The sequence below is a fragment of the Sceloporus occidentalis genome, unplaced genomic scaffold (genome assembly GCF_023333645.1).
Source record: "Sceloporus occidentalis isolate IW3139 unplaced genomic scaffold, rSceOcc1.0.p SCAF_3, whole genome shotgun sequence".
Lineage (NCBI taxonomy): Eukaryota > Metazoa > Chordata > Lepidosauria > Squamata > Phrynosomatidae > Sceloporus > Sceloporus occidentalis.
Window position 1 is genome coordinate 71,457,932 of NW_028316983.1, and position 18,151 is coordinate 71,476,082.

At 42.8% G+C, this 18,151-nt stretch overlaps 2 protein-coding genes across 5 annotated transcripts in view; one reads left to right on the forward strand and one right to left on the reverse strand.

Annotated features, from left to right (window-relative positions):
- Positions 1-12,529, forward strand: part of DMAP1 (DNA methyltransferase 1 associated protein 1) — a 49,970-nt gene extending 37,441 nt beyond the window's left edge. Inside the window, exons 10-13 of one of the 2 annotated variants that reach the window (XR_016280444.1) lie at positions 1,625-1,697; positions 2,574-2,857; positions 8,607-8,800; positions 11,360-12,529. Coding sequence is in view for 1 of the 2 variants with exons in the window: in XM_089514987.1 (XP_089371113.1) it covers positions 1,625-1,697; positions 2,574-2,857; positions 8,607-8,666 (417 nt within the window). In the remaining variant the exon portion in view is untranslated. Of the gene's footprint in view, positions 1-1,624; positions 1,698-2,573; positions 2,858-8,606; positions 10,579-11,359 lie in introns of those variants that run through there. The other variant, XM_089514987.1, reaches the window with a different exon arrangement.
- ERI3 (ERI1 exoribonuclease family member 3) overlaps positions 12,514-18,151 on the reverse strand; it is a 322,133-nt gene continuing 316,495 nt past the window's right edge. For all 3 annotated transcript variants that reach the window (XM_089514989.1, XM_089514990.1, XM_089514988.1), the window contains one exon: positions 12,514-13,964. In XM_089514989.1, the coding sequence (XP_089371115.1) occupies positions 13,882-13,964 (83 nt within the window). In that variant the 3' untranslated portion in view covers positions 12,514-13,881. The remainder of the gene's footprint in view (positions 13,965-18,151) is intronic.

Genomic DNA, 18,151 nt, shown 5'->3' on the forward strand with positions numbered 1-18,151 from the left:
ACTGAACAGGGACCCCTCTTAAAACTAAGTTCTCATGTTTTATTGTTGATTGGCAAAATTGGACGTGTTGAGGATGAGAGATTATCCTTGTCTGTTGCAGATCAGGAAAACTCTATTTCTTTTCTGAAGTTACAGCTAAAAATGGTAGAGAATGGAGATAATTGCTCTTAATTGCCAAGTGCAATGCAGAACTGTAATGTAAGGTTTGGTTTGGAGAAGGTGAAATGTCACTACTTTCTTAAATAAGTTGAAATGTACGTACTTAAAACCATTTCTACTCACTCTGTATTTTGATAGCCAATAAAAATGTTTCCTTTTCAGTGTTGCAGCTGATCTCTTCAGGTGTTCAAAAATCTGAGCTACTGTAGTCCATATTGTATGAGCAGAACCAGCTCCTTCTGCAGATGTTCCCTTTCTGGCAAATAGAAGGGAATGGATTATACTGTATGATGGCCCAGTTGTCCGCAAACCTCTGTCACATGTTGGCAGTCAAAAATAGAGCTTTTGCATTATATTCCGGTAGTATATCTGTCAATAGGAAGAGCCACTTACATGAGATAATCCTGTGAATTGGTCATCTCAATCTACTCTACAGTATACCACTGAACACAGGTTAAAAGCAGCTTCCTGCTGTCAAAGATTTTAAGTGGAACAGGCTGGGGGAGAGGGTGATACCTATTTTGAACCGAAGAACAAAATGTTGAAGCTGTAATGAGAAACTTGTTCCCTGTGCTACCTCCTGGAGGGGATCACAGGGATCTTGGAGGCAGCTTTTACAATATACTGTTGTTATTTTTTGTTAGCTTAGGTGGAATGTTTGAAACTTGCTTGAGCATCCCCCCCTCCGTGTACCCAGGGACCTGTTTCACATATTAAATTTGGCCTCATGTTTCTGTGTCCTTGGGCTTTCCCCCTTTCACTGTTGGTTTGGGCTGCTCCAGCCCATCAGATTGTAGTGAGGGGGTCCTGCTAACTATGATCTCACACCCAGCTTGGGATCTCTGCCCTGCCTGATACTTTCCTGCTCTCTATGCCCCCTTCGGCTTCAGCGTGGCTGTGTGTTCACATTTCTGCCAATTGAGTAAGTGTGTGTGCTCTTTGTGTCTCTTTGCATCTTTTGTTAGAAAACTGGCTCTGTAAATGAATCCCACAGCTCTGGGCTCGGCAGGTAAAGGGAGAAGGAAGTCTGTTAGTGCACGAGTCTAATCAGGCTGGCAAGAGCAAGTAAAGTAGGGCAGCAACGCACATTAGCTGCTGTGTAATTGAGCTCTTTGATGGGCAAGGCACTGCGGGAGAGAGTTCGAAGCAGAGCAGAACTTTTGTTGTTAATTCAGTTGCACATGGAAGCTGTAAAGCTGTGCATCTCCGCATCTTGGCACCAGGAGAACTGTAAAGTCCTTGCAACCAGGCTTTTCAGTCCCTGCCCTTGGCCCTAGTCTACAAACTTTCAGGCCTTCTCTCTGCCTCCCTCTCCCAGCACTTGATTTCCTTTTTCTCTATTTCTTTCTTTGCCGTGCTTTTTTCCCCATGCACTATAAAAAGCAAAGCTCCTTTGCCGTTTGAACTAGGCGGCTGTGAGTGAGGGCTAGCTCAGAGCTGTGTGGCTGTTACCTTTGTATTCCAGATGAAACTGCCGAGCTCCGTGGGACAGAAGAAGATTAAAGCCTTGGAGCAGATGCTGATGGAACTTGGAGTAGGTGAGTAAAGAGGGCAGGTAGAGAGAGAGAGAGAGACCCATGGAGCAAAGCCTTTGTAGTCTAGAGGGGCTATTTTTTCCCCTAGTAATATACCTAGTTCTCTGAATAACAGTATGTGAATGGGTTTGAAAAATAATGTGTTTTATTAATATAGATATAGAGATATGGCAGGGGGAACCAGAAGATGATACTTAGGATTTTTGTTTAATACTTCCCAGTAGAAAAGTATTTGAACTGAGTCTTTGTCTCTTTCTGTCTTGTTTGGTGTTTTTTTTAAACCCTGAAGAGCAAGAGCCTAGCATTAAGGAGGCAAATCTCTTCGTGCAGGGAGAAGTACTTTGAAGTGGGTTAGTGGCTATTGTCTGGGAGACTGACTAGCTGTTTGACATCCTTGTTGTTACTCTTTTGGATGGATCCTACACAGCCAGTTGGGGGATATATCTGGCATGTTAATCCCTTCAAAATAATAGTGGTTCCTTGTTGGCAAAGAGGGTTAAATCCAACCACCACCACCCTGCCTAGCTCAGCTACAATCCTCTGGCTGACCCAATGAGAGCAAGGATTCTTGAGTATAGCCAGCAAGTAAGGCTGTGAAATGAATGTGGGGTTGTGTAATGAATACTTTTCCTTGAAAATGGTTCAACATCTAGACTCCTCACCTACATATCTTGAAATGGCTGCGAGGGTGTGGCAGGGAATCCAGTGCAGGTTAATTCTTCATACTTCTTATATCTGGGGCAGAAGAATTAACATAATCAACTCTTTAGTTCTACTACTGCATTCAGCTTGCAATGAAAAAGGATTCCTAGAAAACAATGCCTAGAACAAGCTGTGGATCTGTTTTGCTTACCTTTCCCTCTTTCTTATCTTCTTCAGACTTGAACCCAATGCCAACAGAGGAGATTGTGCAGATGTTTAATGAGTTACGCAGTGATCTAGTGCTACTCTATGAGCTCAAGCAAGCCTTTGCGAACTGTGAATATGAGCTGCAGATGTTGCGCCACCGCTATGAGGCACTGGCCAAGGCGGGTAGCAGTGGACCTAGCACAGATGGTGGCGTACATGCTGATGGACAGTCAAGCTTGTGCACTGAAGAGGGCAAGGGTGATGGCAAGGAACAGATCATTGATGTGGTGGGGGCCCCCCTCACACCCAATTCGGTGAGTAGGAATTGGAGTTGGAGATCTCCATACATGTTAGTGAGGCATTTCCCACATCTCTGCCAGTGTTTACAGTATTCAGTTTGACCAGATGAGTACTTCTCCCTTAGGGGATGCACATGAAATTACATTGGATATCTAGATCTCCTAGTTGTGATATCCCTGCAACTCATGATACTTTAGGTAGCCATAGTGTTCCCAGTGTGCGCTTATACTCCCAACAAGCGGTTGCTTTTTAATACAGAGTGATGGGTCCATGGCATAAGACAAAGAAGATGGATAAAAATCCATTCAGGTAGGTTCAGGTTTAGATTAACATAGATAGAGACATAGGGATGGACTGAAGAGGAAACTTTTGCAGGACATTCTACTTCGCATCTCTTATCTGTCCTTTTCCTTTAAAAGTGAACATGTACATTCTCCATTCTTACCAACTCTCTTCACTGTTTAAGGACTGGGATTTGCTCCTCATCTTTTACCTTTTCATTACATTGTAAAGTGAAATGTTTTTAAGATACAAACTTCATTCCAATGGAGTTGTGAGACTAATCCAGTGTATTCAATGTGGCTGTGATCAGATTATTGGTCAACTGGCCAACAGAGTCTTTTGGCTCATTGCATAACAGCTGTCCAATACATTGGTACAGCAACATGTCATGATTTTTAAAAACTTGCTCAGTTGCTTCCTATGGGGTGGGTTAGATCATGTTGTTGAGCCCCAGTGTACAGCCTCTCTGGGGAAAGATGAAATCTCACTCTTGTCTTAGATTTCAACAAGCCTAATCATCATCAACCTTTTTTAAAGCCAGTTCAGAAGCATTTCCCCCATGTTCATTCTGCACTGATACATCCATTTCCAAAATGTCATACTCTCATGCATTCTCATTGCTGATCTGGGCCAACTTCAAGCTTGGGATAGGAACAAAGATAATAAAGGCAGCACCAAGAGGGTTAACGTGATCTGGGCTCTGACATATTTGAAAGAAATATAATCAAGTTAATTCACTGCAAGGCAAATTTGGTACCTAAAGGCCCCCCTGTTAAATACAGCTCTGACCTTTACCGGCTGGTTACACAAAGACGACACAATTAGATTAGCCCAAGACAAAAGGTCAAGCGCATTCACACTGTGACCACTTTATGCTGTCTTTGGAGGGGAAAGAAATTCCACCCAGCAGGAGGGGAGCAACTTAGGGAGGTTCACCGGTGCTGTCAAAATGGAGGGGAGGGCCATAAGGGGGTGCTGTGGAGAAGAGCAATAGTACTGCCAATTAGCATAATAAGCATTGTTTTGTTTTATACTTGGGTGAGTGTGTCAGTTGCTGTCCTTTCACCAGTTTGGGTAGTATAGCATTAAATATCCATTTTACTACCTTGACAGTCTCTTGCATCTCTCTGGGTCTTTGTACCTCTTGAGCACTGTGTGAGAGTCAAGAGCAGGTGCGGTCACTGACTTTTCCCATAAAGTTTGCTACGAAAGTGCAGATGAAGCAGAATAGATGGCCAGGTATCTTACTTGGTCATAGAGTTGAATCCACCTTGTCTTTTCATCCAGTAAAAGAGAGAACATAAGCTTCCTATGGTGTGGAGTATGTCCCTCTCTGCCTTTTCAGGGAGTTGGTTTTGCTGTTATGGGATGAAAACTGTATCAGCTCCATGATCAAGGCACCCAGGGTATTCTTCCCACTACTTGAATGTCTGAGTGAACAAGAAGACATTGGCTCAAACAACATCCCACTGAGAGGCCATTTCTGTCACTCTCAAGCATGGTAGCCAGTTCTTCTGGATCCTAGAATATTGGGCTGGAATGCAAGAAACCTGGGTTCAAATTCACATTTGGCTGTTAGCCACATTTCTCAGACTTAAACACTACACATTGTAGTTGCTAAGCTAAAATGTAATTCTGAGATTCTTGGCAGAAAATTGAAATAAAAATGTAACAAACACATAAAGGCAGCCAGTGCTATTGCCTTGAGTCCCTATATTGGGAGAAAGGAGGGATATAAGAAAAAATAGTAATAATAATAATGTACTTTATCACTATCTTATGGATAAATTGCAAGAGCACAGAACTTTTGCATGCAGTATCACTCAGCATCGACAGCCATTGCTTGCATTTCCACACAGGCTTGAAGTATGCTGCACATCTCCAAATGCCCAGGGACAGGTGGGAAGTATGTACTGTAGATCCCTAGCATTTATCTCGTATGTGTGAGGACATAATTGTGACTTTTTTTTTTAATGTTCCCTGTGGATTTGATTTTTTTCCAGATGTGTTAGCTTGCTTGCCTGACAGTATTTCCTTCCCAGTACAGAATTGGAAATCTAACATTTCCTGTCCACTATCCTTGCATAGCAACAAATCCACACACCACATGCTGTGTCTACCTAAATAATGTACACTGAAGCTGATTTTTTGGATTACAGCTTTCTGAATTCTCCAGATAGCTGTGGGATTTGGGGAATTGTAGTTCAAAAAAAAAGAAAAAAAAAAGGGGGGGGGGGTGTTCCAAGCATATTTGAAGTAGCCATTTTGTGAAACAGTGATGTGGACCTAACATCCAGTATTGAAACTTTGAAAGTTGATGCCTGAAAACTATTCAGTTAATGGAAGCAATTTCTGAGGTAGAAAGGGCAAGTGGGCACCAGGCGTTGTGTGTAATACTGCAAGAATGGTAGTTACCTTTCAAACATGCATTTAATAACACCATCTGTCCTTCAGTGCCACATTGCTCTCTCACCACAGCCAGGAAAAATGTAGCATTGAACACCCACTTCCTTCTAACAAAAAAATCACCTTTATGGGATTAGTTTATGGCCTTCTGACTTGCAGCCTTTCTCCAACTCAGCCCAGTGCACCCTGGTTTTGTTAATCCACTCTAGGATCCTCATAAATTGTGTCCATTGCTGGCGACCCACAGTGAAGGTAACCTTCTCCCCCCACCCCAGAACATGCTCTGCTGACCCAGGAGAGACGCTACTCTGGGCCTTTGGGGGGTGAAAGGTGAGTTTAACTTGGAACAAATTAGTTCCAAGCAGAAGTGCAGCCAGTTACTCCAGATTAGAGCCTTTGATTTGCGCGACTCAGACTCCACTCGCCCATCCATAATGAGTTGACTCTCCTCAGAATTCCTCACATCAGCGCACTTTGTTCCTGGGCTCACAAGTCAGCCCATTAATGGGGAAAGGAAAGGACCTTGCCTCTAAGAAGTCTCAGGTTCAGAGTCAGAATCATTTGACTTTTAAGCTGCCTTTATCTGAACTCCTGCTGGCTCCTTGTTTTCTGAGCCTGCTTGAAAGTGAGAAGTTACATTGTTAACATCAAACATCCTTCCTTCCAGATGGAGTTAGAAAGCTTGGCTTGCTCGTGCGTACATATAAATGTGTATCTGTGCCCAGGATATGAGAGGGGGAGAAAGTGTGTGTGTGTGTGTATGTGTGTAGTAAAAATTCTCATTTTAAAATAATTCCTTTCCATTAACAGAGAACTAGGTTCCCAGGCTCTTGTAAATTATAATATAGAACATTTTTTCTAATCAGACACTTACTGCTTTTGCCCACAGCGATGGGCAAAGCCAAGCTAGGGAATGTGATTGATATGAATTTGTGACATATTTGAAAGATGGCTCTTTTGCCATATAAAGATTATCAAACATGTGCACTCATCCCCATTAATTCAGCAGCCTCGCTAGGAAGCTCTTGAGCCCCCACTCCTTTGTTTCCAGGTTGGGCTGGCTGTTTAAAATGTACCTTTTGATTCTCATTTTTCTCCTGATACTAGACTTTGTTTGTCAGAAAGTGCCTAACGAAGTAGTGCAGATTCCCTGCTAAGCAAAGGCTGCTTTGCTGAATTTATCAGTGTCCCAACTATTCTAGACAAGCATTCTCAAACACACAGGATAGGCACATCCCCGAGACGTGTGAGGGCTTCATTACTAATATATAGGTGCTCAAACATTTATACCTCAAATGTTTAATAAATATGTACAAAGGAAGATAGTAGAAGAGCACCTGTATCCCAGGAGGGATCATTTGAATTCCTTTGTGCTCGCTGTGAGCCCAAGAGGTTCTTTAAGATTGAGGTGGCAAAGGGCAGCCCTCCAAAGGTTGTTAGACTGCAATTGCCAGCATTCCTTGTCATTGGCTATAGTCTGCTGGGAATTGCAGTCCCAACATCTGAAGAGGCATACTTTGCCCACTTGTTTTAAATAATGTCTTTCACTCCTTAGTAGGTCTTAGGTTCTTCTGTGATCTCTGATCATTTCTGGGGATTTCAATCTGTTTTCATTTTCCTCATATTATTATTTATTATTAACCTTTATTTATAAAGTGCTGTAAATTTATACAGCGCTGTACATACAGTTTTTTAGTCAGACGGTTCCCTGCTCTCAGGCTTATCTCTTCTAGTTGGCCTGTTGGCTTCCTGTGAGGCAACATTGTCTATATTATTTTTTTTATCACAGATGTAGATAGCTTTTAGGTTCTTTCCAAGAAAGTGGGGATGAGTTCTATGTATCTTTGGAAGTACCTTCTTACTGAGGAGCCATCTTTTGCAGCCCCCTTCTTGGTGTGACATGCCCATAGCATAGGTCGTCTCCATTGCCTTCTTAATAGGTCAGTTGCAAAAATACATGCTCTGGAGAAGTTCACTTTGTAGTCAGCCATGTGATTTGGCTATCAGAAGTTTTCTCCTCTCTTCTACTCTTAGTTGTATCAGATCAGTTTGAAAGTCTAGATCAATGGTTCCCAAATGTTTTCAGGTTACCACACCCTTTCCTCTTGGATAACAACTCTAGTGCCCCCCAATGCTTTTTTTTTTTATATCAACTCTACTGTTTGTGCAACAGCCAGCTGGCCAGTGGCATCTCCCTCAGCCATTCCCAGCTTGCCACTGCTTCCTTTGCCTACTTAGCTTTTCATGTGTGGCAGCAGCCCACTACCCCCTCTTGACCATGCCAGCCTTACAGCAAAAAGAAAGGCCAGCTACCCGGCTGCTCAATTGCTACTCCCAGAGTGACTAGGTGTAAAGGGAGCAGCAACGGAACACCTCACCTGTGCTGGCCTTGTGGCAAAGGGCGGTGTAGGTGAAAGGCTTCTCAATCACTGCTCTGCCAGCTGCTCAGTTGCTGCAAAGGCTGGTGTGGCCAAGAGGCTGCTTGGGCGCTGCTCCATTTGCACCTGGTCACTTTGGAAGCAGCAGCTGAGCAGCTGGCTGGACAGTGACTGAGAAGCCTCTCACCTGTGTTGGTATTGCAGCAAAAGAAGGCATCCATCTGCCTTGGTCCAGGCCTCGGAGGTGGAGAACTGCTGGACCTGATCCCGTTCCCCACCACCACTCCCTTCTCCTTTTGTGTCGTGTCTTCTTAAATTGTAAGCCTGAGGGCAGGGAACCGTCTAACTAAAAGATTGTATGTACAGCGCTGTGTAAATTTACAGCGCTTTATAAATAAAGGTTAATAATAATAATAATAATAATAATAATAATAATAATGAAGAACTCTCAATCCTTCTTTGCTGGGGGCGGTGGAGGGCTCAGCTGGCTTCTTCCCACTTTCTCCTCAGCAAGGAAGGACTTTTAGTCCAAAAGTGGTGAGAGGTGAAGGACTATTTCCAAGAATTAACTCAGACCCTCCTCCCCTTCCTTCTCCAGAGATATGGGGAAACTTCAAGTCCCCACTACCACCAAACAATATTTCTTCTGTTCCTTTTTTTCTCAAAATTTCACTTTTGTTTTTGCTTTTGGCAACAGAGAAAACGCAGGGAATCTGCTTCAAGTTCCTCATCTGTCAAAAAAGTGAAGAAGCCATGAGCAACCAGAGATCCCAGCTCCTAGATGTTGCAGAATCAGGACACTGACTGTAGGTTCAAGAGGGCATCAATTACCCAGTACTGTGGCAATGATCTGGAGGATTCTTTTAATGCTATTGTCCTCTTCTGCCTGAGGTAAAAAGGACTGGATAAGCTTGCATAACAAATTCTTATTTGTTGATGATATTGTTATTGTATTGTCTTTTCTATGCCTGATTTTTTTTTTTTTTTTTTTTGTAAATTTGTAAATATAGAATCTGTTACCTCTTGTTCTGTAATCTGAATTGAATCTGGGGTGTGTGTGAAGAAGATCAACATCAGTATGATGCTGGCAGATGCTTCTTTGTTCCAGTTGCTCCTTGAACTGGGAATGTGCAGAAGCTGGATGTTCAGTCAGTCAGACCATCAGGGTAGTAATTGTCTTTTGTATATCTGAAGAATGTAAGTAGAAGGCGTAAAACTTGTTCAGTTTCCTGGTATGATGCTGCACATGAATAATTAAGTTACTGTAGTATTGATGCTTATCTAATAACAGTGGAGAAGACTTGGATTCAATGGCCCAAATCTTGTTGGATCTATCTTAAGGCCATTGAATCAAAGGGATTTACATAGTTTGACTTACCATTCAGTAAATTCAGTGGGTCTACTCTAGTTGAGACTGCCAAGAAGATTCAGGCCACAGTTAAGATATAATCAGAGTACCAGAAAGAGATAAGAGTGACATGAACAAATATACATATATTAAAAAACATATACAGCTCCTGCTCTTTGTAACTCCCAAGATTTTCCATGTACTTGCGTTACACCAAAGAAAATTTAGTCACTAGTTGAACTTACTTGTTTCTGGCATTATAGAATGTCCTATGAGATATCCATAAAGCTGAAGGAATCTTGGTTTATTGATCTGTGTGCATTCAATACAAATTATACTGCTGCTCTGAAGAGGAAAATGTTCCAGTTGATATACATATTGTAGTTGGCACTGTATTTTTTAAAAAGTGTCACTTCTCAGTTGAGGCATTTTCTCAGTTCTGTCACTAGCCAAAGTATTCTATACTGCTGTGCTTGTGGGTATATGTACTTTTCCATAGCGTAATGGTTTTTGTGTTGATCTTCAAAGTAGTTCTTCAGTTCGCGATGCTATCTGTGCTAAATCCCCTTGTAGTCCAAACTAGAATACACCCACTGGCCTTTACATAAATATTGATTCACAGTTCCCATCAATTCAGTGGGTCTACTGAACTAAGCTGGGACTAAGAATAGAATTCAAGCCTGTATGTTTACTTGGAAATAGGCCTCCCTGTGTTCTAGGATTGCAACTCATTTGTGTTTGCCTATCACATGCCATAGGCAGGACAGTATCATTTGTTCTATGTAGAGATCTCCTATGGGAGGATAGTTGTATTGCTTAGTGTCAAATGAAGCACTTAGCTGAATACAGATTGGCTTTTCATGAACTATACACTGCTTTAGCTTATAAAGACTGAATTATCTGTGTAGGGTCGGACATCCAAGTCAGTATAACTAGAACTATGCAGTCAGTGGCAAAAATACACATTAAAAAAATCACTGTATTTGGTATTGAATTTAGCAACTTGAAATAATTTTCAAGCCATTCTGGCTACAGAGGGCAATATGAAAGTGTATGATTAAACTATGGTGAGATCCCCAATGTCAGAGGGTGATGAAGCTGTGAATTTTTACTGCTTTGCTTAACTACTTATCCCTCACTGTTATTAACAGAATTCAAAGGGATCTTGTAGCACCTTTGAGATTAACTGAAAGAAAGATGCATCTGAAGAAATAGGCTCAAGTCTATGAAAGCTCATGCTGCCATCTCAAAGGTGCTGCAAGATCCCTTTCCTGGCGTTTTTGAATTTTACTAAAAGAATAAACGATGTGAAATGAGCGAATATATCAATATTTTCATATTTACAGAACACAGATTTCCAGGTTTTTGGCATAATTGTGTTTTCAGTGCAGAGAACATGCTCCTGGATCAAACCTTTGCTTTCAGCGGAAAGAGTCCGGTTGTGTTTGTGTTTGCAGGCATTTGGCAGTGTGTGGTATTCTCCAGAATGGCGGTAGTTCCTAGGTGTGTGAGCAGCCCAGCCTTGGCATCATGAGACAAATATATGTGATAGATCTGAAGATTTTGACCTCAAAATGATTCCAGTTTGCTGGCCTTTTAGCACTAGGATTAGACTTGCCACAAATTACCAGAAAGTCCCCTTTCCCCCTCCTTTTCTCAAATAGTCATCTTCCATCAGATACCTTTCAGAAGGGGCCTATGACACTCCTGGTCTGCAGCTGTCAGGCCTAACTCACGCTCTACCCTCCACTTCCCCTTTCAAGTGCAACTTCAAATCGATAGTGCATGACAACGCCCTTTGATTTACATTCTTGCTGGCAGAAAGAAAGGTCAAAGGCCAAGTTCTTAGTTTTCATAGAAAACTAATTAGAGGACTCCATCGACACTGAATCAATAAAACTGATCAGGTGATTACACAGAGGGAGCCATTAAAATCCCTGTGACCTTTGATCTCAAGTCCCTAACCTAAGATGGGAGAGACTCAGTTATATTCGCTAGTGTCTAGGAGGGCAAAATCCACAAGTGAGAATGGGTGGGGTGATGAACACAAACTTTGCTGATTCTGCTGCCTGGCTTGAGCAGACATGCTTCTTATCTTGTAGGTGTTCCTACCTGCCTTCCCTCCTGCCTGAATTAGAGTGTAGAAGGAAAGAACCGTATTGCCAGAGATGTACCAGAGTGGAGCGGGTCCAAAGTGGGGTGGACCAAATGTTTTGTACTGCTCCAATGAAACAAAGAAGAACAGAGTGCAACAATGATGCCAGCAGTGATTGACTTTTGGATTTACTTAGGCTGCTAAGCAATCAACTCAAGATGTTCTCCAAGGAGCTTCTACTGCCTTCTGTCTCCCATGTATCATTGTTCTCTAAATCCTATGAGGTGGTTCACATTGGTGCATAAGCTATCGTGGGTCAAGTAGCACTAAACAAACATTTGGCAATTATTAGTTGGCCTTCAAGTTTGACTACTGTAAAATGGATAATTTTTTTAACACCTAACTCTAGGCTTAGCTCCACAATACATGATACATGTTCATAGTGAATGTAAAAGGGGGATGTGTCTCTCTACCTATAAATGCTAATGAGAACGTATTTGTATACATACGTTATCCTGTCTAACCTCCACTTCTGATCACTGGGGTTATACCTGTTATAGTGAAGGTTCACATTTCCAAAGTGCTCACCTATGCTCCTGTGGACGGCACATACTATATATTTCATGTGTGAATAAGTTTGGGAGAAAGGGTATAAATATTTGGCAATCTCATGCCCTTCAATTTTAACCAGAGCATATTTAGTACTGACTTATCAGCATGGTTTTATCCACTCTACCCCTGTCCACTTCCATTGTTTTACAGCTTTTGCCTTTTCTGAAGAGTATAAGGTCCTGTCCAAAGTGAGGATGGGAGTAAAGACAAGACAGCAGCAGTAAGAGTGTGCGGACTAGTATTTCCTTTTCTGAAAGCCTTCCTTAAGGAAAGAGTAAGAAAGTGTGCACTGATTTTCAGTTGTCTCACTGTTTTTAAGCTACAGTTAGAAATGCATGAATGAGTTTCTCACAGACATTTTAAAAGTGACCATTGGCCAGAAAAGAGGTGAGCTGAAGATCCCAGAAATTTGAAAATAGAGGACAAGCCAGTGCAGAATGCTCATTTTTGTGGTCATCTAATGAAATAGAAAAAGAGGGCACCCATGCACCTTGTAGGAGATTCCTGGCACCGTCACGCCCTCTCCCTTTCAGCACACAATGAGTCAAATTCCTTTCCCCCAAACTTTATTCATGTGGCACATTTACAGCAAGGATGGGAGTAACGAGCCGATGAGGAGGTCAGGATGGGTTCAGCTGGAACATCCACACACCATGCATTATTTACTGGGAAGGCCCAGTGCCTGTATCAGCTCACAGCCTGACTGCTGCATGGGCAGAGCCTTCTTGGTGTGGCTCCAAGTAGGTGGCAGCTGGCACCAATCCACCTGGGTATCCATTCAGCAAAGGCTAAAAGTAGGGCAGAAGGTTTCTGAAAACCAGCAAAATGAGGGAGAGCCATTCTTTATTCTCCTTCCTCCTACACTGTTCCAGAACACTGGGAATCAGATGGGAAGAATGGGCCACATCTCTCAAGTAACAAACTGGTTGCAGCCATGGTCAGTTTTAGTAACGGGGAACAAGCAGAGCTATCAGTCAATTTACAGGTCCTGGAAGTGTATTGAGACTGGGGACACCCCCTGCCACCGCTGGGCTAGCAGTAATGGGCATGTCCACTGCCCGCAATGGACTGCATGCTACATGGGGGCAGGGGAGCCTTGCACAAACACAGATGGGTGCACAGTAAGGTCTCCCATGCTCTTGAGGAGGCATGAGCAGGGGACCACAGTGCAGGAGGTGCTGGACATGGTCTTGAGCATCAACCAGGATGCTCCAGCCTATGATAGCCCCTGCTGAACGAAGGCCCAAGGAGACAGGTGGCTTTTGGTGGGCGGGGAATACAGGCACTTTACCTTGAACAGAAAGAGCTAAGCTTTCTTAGTCACATACAGGAGGAATCAGAGGGATAGTGTTTATTTAAAACAGATGGGGCAAAGGGAGAGAGGCTGAAGAAAGGGGGCGGGCTGTCTGAATGCTGCTCAGTCAATATTTAGCTGACACGCAGGAGACACAGAAACAGATTCACACTGGGAAAAGGGGGCTTGACTGCAGCTGTTGAGATATTGTACCCAAAATAATAAGGGCAAGAGCCCAAACATGGCGCCACGGTCTTGCTACAGGCGCAAATGTGAGCAGAAAGATTGAGAGAGAAAAAGAGAGAAAGACGCCAATGGAAATCAGAAGCCAACAAAAGGGAAAACAATCTACGTCTCTAACCATGTGGAGCAAGCACCCTAGTGGGCTGCAGGCTGGGCCAGGCTGGGCAGGCAGCCGGCCGGCCCCAGAGAGGGAGTCACGTCAGGCCTACACAGAGATTCCAGTTCCATATATACAGCCTCTACTGGCAGAACAGCAAAACTGACGGAATCATGGGGTTACTCGTTCCTCTGTCCTCTTTCTGTCGTTTGAAAGCTCCAGCCCATCACGCCCATGTAGCAGGAGCCGGCCGCATGCAGCCCTGTCCGGCCGGCCCTGGAGATCAAAAGGGCTTGGAGGTCTGCTTAAAGATGAACCCTCTGTGGGCCAAAGTCTTCATGATGTTGGCAATGTTCTTGCAGTCATCTGTTGGGCAGAGAAAAAAAGAGAACATATTCAATTTCATTTTCCAGTAAGAAATTAATACACAAGAGGGTGATGCACACATACCCATATCTGTACAACAATCTAGAGATGCTCTAGATACCTCACAGCTATGTGTATGTATGCACACAAAGGTCTCTAAGATGCATGCTGACCCTGGAAAGACCATGGCTGAGTGCTCCATCAGCAAAGGCAGAACAGGGATGCATTATCTGTCCTTCACTCTGAGTCACCACCAAAGAGTTTAGCAACCAATGCCAGAACTATCAGAACCAGAGGTTTTCACAACAACAACTGAAATCTGGGTGGATGAAAGCGTTGGTATAGATTTGTCCCAATTACACCTGGCTCCCTATTTGCTTCTATACCTTTAGGGCTGGTAAAGCCACACTTTGCCTTCCTCTGGATGGAGACATATCCTCTGTCCATAGATGATGACAGATCTTAAAAGAATTACACTTGGTTCCCCGTTTGCTTCTATGTTCCAACTTTAAAAATGTAAATATTTTGGGGTCTAAATATCTAAAGGAATGCCTTACTTCCTATCTTGCCCACACAGAGCTCTTCCAAAGAAGATATCTGTATAGTCAATCAGGAAAAGCACTGTGCATCTAACAGACTATGGTCTTTTCTTTTCTTTGTTATGGTGCTACAACTTTAGAATGGCCTTCTGAAGTAGGCTGGCAGGAATCCTGTTGAGATTTTACACTCTTGGTGATATGATAGAACATGAGGGTGTAATTGAATTGGAAATCCACTTTCTGGATTTAAAAGTAAAAAAAAAAAAAAAAGGGTGGGGGAATCACCTCACAACCTTCCTATATAGAAAACCTACAGATGCCAACATTATTTAAAACTTGGCAGCTCACTTTTCAGGTCACTTAGATGCAACCTTTCCCATGGGCAGTTTTTAGATTGAAACGGAACTGTTCCTCAGTTGCACTCTTACCTTCAATCATATCAGCAACAGTTTGCAGGGTTTCATTAAAACAAACAAACAAACAAACAAACAAACCCATTGGCATATAATTCAACACACACCATTTTGTTCAGAAAAGCCTTGGATTTCATTTAAAAGCGCCAAAAACATCAAAGATAGTTTCGTTGAACAAGCATCCATGAACACTGATGCAGCCAAGGCACCTATTGCAGGTATCTCTCTTAAATGACTTAATTTACAAACCGTATTAACAAATCGAGTACACTTTTGCCCACTTTACCACTTGCAATCGTTTTGTAATCTATGGTATAGTGTCTAAAGATATAGGTTGGGAAGACAAGACCTCAAATAACATATGGGAGAACACCTTTCAAAGGTAAGAAACAAAAAGGTTTGGTAGATGAAATGCCATCATCCTGCACCAGACCTCCCCCTTTTCTCCTCCCTTTCCTGACCATCTGCTGAAATAAAAATTTAAAAAACAACTTGAGCCTCGTTCACTTGTTTCTTTTCTGTCCAACAAATGGAATAAGATTTTCAGCTCCAGAAATTTGTGGGGAAAGTTAGATTTTATGTTAGTATATAGATTTCATATTGGTTGGTGTAGGCTTCAAGCAGTACCCAAAAACTAAAATGTACTGAGATTTTATTTATTTTAATTTTATTTATATGCCACCTTGTTCCCAAATTGAACCCAAGGCAAGCTCACACAAGATGCTTAAAAACAACAATAAAGCAGTACAATTTTACAATGCAATTAAAATACTGCATTGATATAAACAAGTCAAAAATATAAAATCTTTTAAAATACTAAGTTAAAAAAATAAGCACTGAAAAACTACAAAGCAAACACCCCAGTTAGAAGCTTCCCTGGATGCAATGATATATTAAAACCTACTGGGAGCAGCCACAGAAAAGTATCTCTCTCTCTAAGCACTCCTGTGATGGCAGAAGATGAGAGAAAGCCTTCCCTTAAAGATCTTAAGGTTCTGGCAGGTTTTTATGGGGAGAACCTGCCAGGAATTATTTTATAATTAATGTGTTGTTCTTTCTTTTTTTTTTTAAAAAAAAATTACATTTATATTTTTATTTGGTTTCATATTTCATGTGGCCCCTGAAGGAGGCCACTGAAATACATACATAGGCCAAAAAGTGTTGGACATTTTCAAAAATAAAAACAACCATCCACTGAATGCTTTGAGAGGTATCTCCCTTTTCTCCTGTCAGTAGGAATCACAGCCACAGTTGGCACTCGCTGGCTGCAATCCAACATCCCCTTATTAGCCTAGTCCAAATATCTGCATGTACACTTACGCTAGACTGAGACATATACCCTTTACCCAGCTTATCAAAAAGCCACTGAAGCCACACAGCTTTTGTGGCAATCAGGCAGGATTGCAGAAGTCTCTTGCGATGTTCCCCAAGCCAGATGTGAAACGAGGGCAGCAGTGCTAAGGACAATGACCACACTACAGTCAGCCCTCCATATCCACGGATTCAACCATCTGTGGCTTGAAAGCAGTCCAAAAATATATGCATTCCAAGAAGCAAACTTTGATTTTGTTATTTTATATAAGGGATGGCATTTTACTATAATGGGACTTGAGCATCCACTGATTTTGATATCCACAGAGTTCCTGGAACCAAACCCCAGCTGATACCAAGGGCCCACTGTATGCTGTTACAGTGCTATTAGTCCACTAATTGCTGTGGCTGCCTCCTGTGGAATCCTGGGATTTGCTGTTTAGGAAGGGGGCATTTAGCATTCTCAGCCAGAGAGCTCTTAGGACCCACTAAACTAGAAACCCCAGAATTCCACAGGAGGTAGCCATAGTAGTTAAAGTGGGATAATGACACTATAACAATGTAGTTAAGGCTCCTGAAGGACCCTGGCAGATCTCAGTGTTGATGCCACCATTTTGTGTCTGGCTATGGGGACATACCCAGATGCTCCTGCACATCCTGCTTGCTTGCCACAATGCATGGGATGGCTATGTGGGACAGCATAAGGGGCTTTTTAATAAGTGGGGAGGGAGTGGCTTTGAGGCGCTGTGGAGGGGGAAGGCAATGCCAACTCCTGCAATTCTCCAAAAAGGACATTTGCATACATAAGGGAAGCTTTTGCATCTGAATGTCCTCAGCAGGACTGTGTATTCTTTTTGGAATCAAATTAAAAATGCTTCCTGTTTGGTCAATCGTTCTGGTAAGAATTTGGCTTCTATTTTAAATTGATTGTAAATCTGTTTTTATTTGCTGGCTTGAAGGGCTGGAATCCTGCTGGGGGAAAATAGTTGCACTAGCAGTTGCACTTTATCAAAGGCTGTGCACGTGTAGTCCTTAATGCAGCCAGTTGTCCACAAACATACACAAACAGCCCTCTCTCTCCCTTGCAACTGGGCAGAGGGGAAGCTATTTGAGTCTTGGGCAATGGGTGACCTCAAGGCCTTAGTGCCACTATGTGATTGGTTGTGGATCCTGTGTAACTACGCTGGCATATATTTATGCTTTACTAAAAGATCGATCACAGACTAGCAAAGGCATATAGTGCATTCGGAAGGCTTCACAAAAGAGTCTGGAGTAACAAACACTTGAGGCGAAGCACAAAAATCAGTGTGTATAGAGCCATTGTACTGTCTATTCTCCTCTATGGGTCTGAAACATGGGTCACCTATCGCCAACACTTATGACTCCTTGAATGCTTTCATCAGCGCTGTTTCCACACAATTCTAAATATACACTGAACTGACTATGTGACAAATGTTGCTGTTCTTGAGCAAGCAGGGATCACCAGCATTGAGGCCATGCTATTGAGGACGCAGCTGCGCTGGGCAGGACACGTTTCTAGGATGAAGGACCATTGCTTCCCAAAAATAGTATTCTACTGTGAACTCGCCACGGGTCAGCGTAAGAGGGGCGCCCCAAAGAAGAGATACAAGGACTCCCTGAAACAACATCTCAGGCTTGGCCAAATTGATCACCAACAATGGTCTGCCCTGGCCTCGCATCGGGAGGCATGGAAACGCACTATCCACGATGCTGCAGCTTTTTTTGAAAGCTCCCGCCGAACGAGTCTCAAAGAGAAACGACAATGCAGAAAGAACCGCAACCCGGAAACATCACCCAAAGAGACTTTCTGCTGTGCTTTCTGCAACTGGACCTGTTTGTCCCGGATTGGCCTTTTTAGTCACCAACACGCTTGTACAAAGCGCGGGATGAGTCCTTCCTGAAT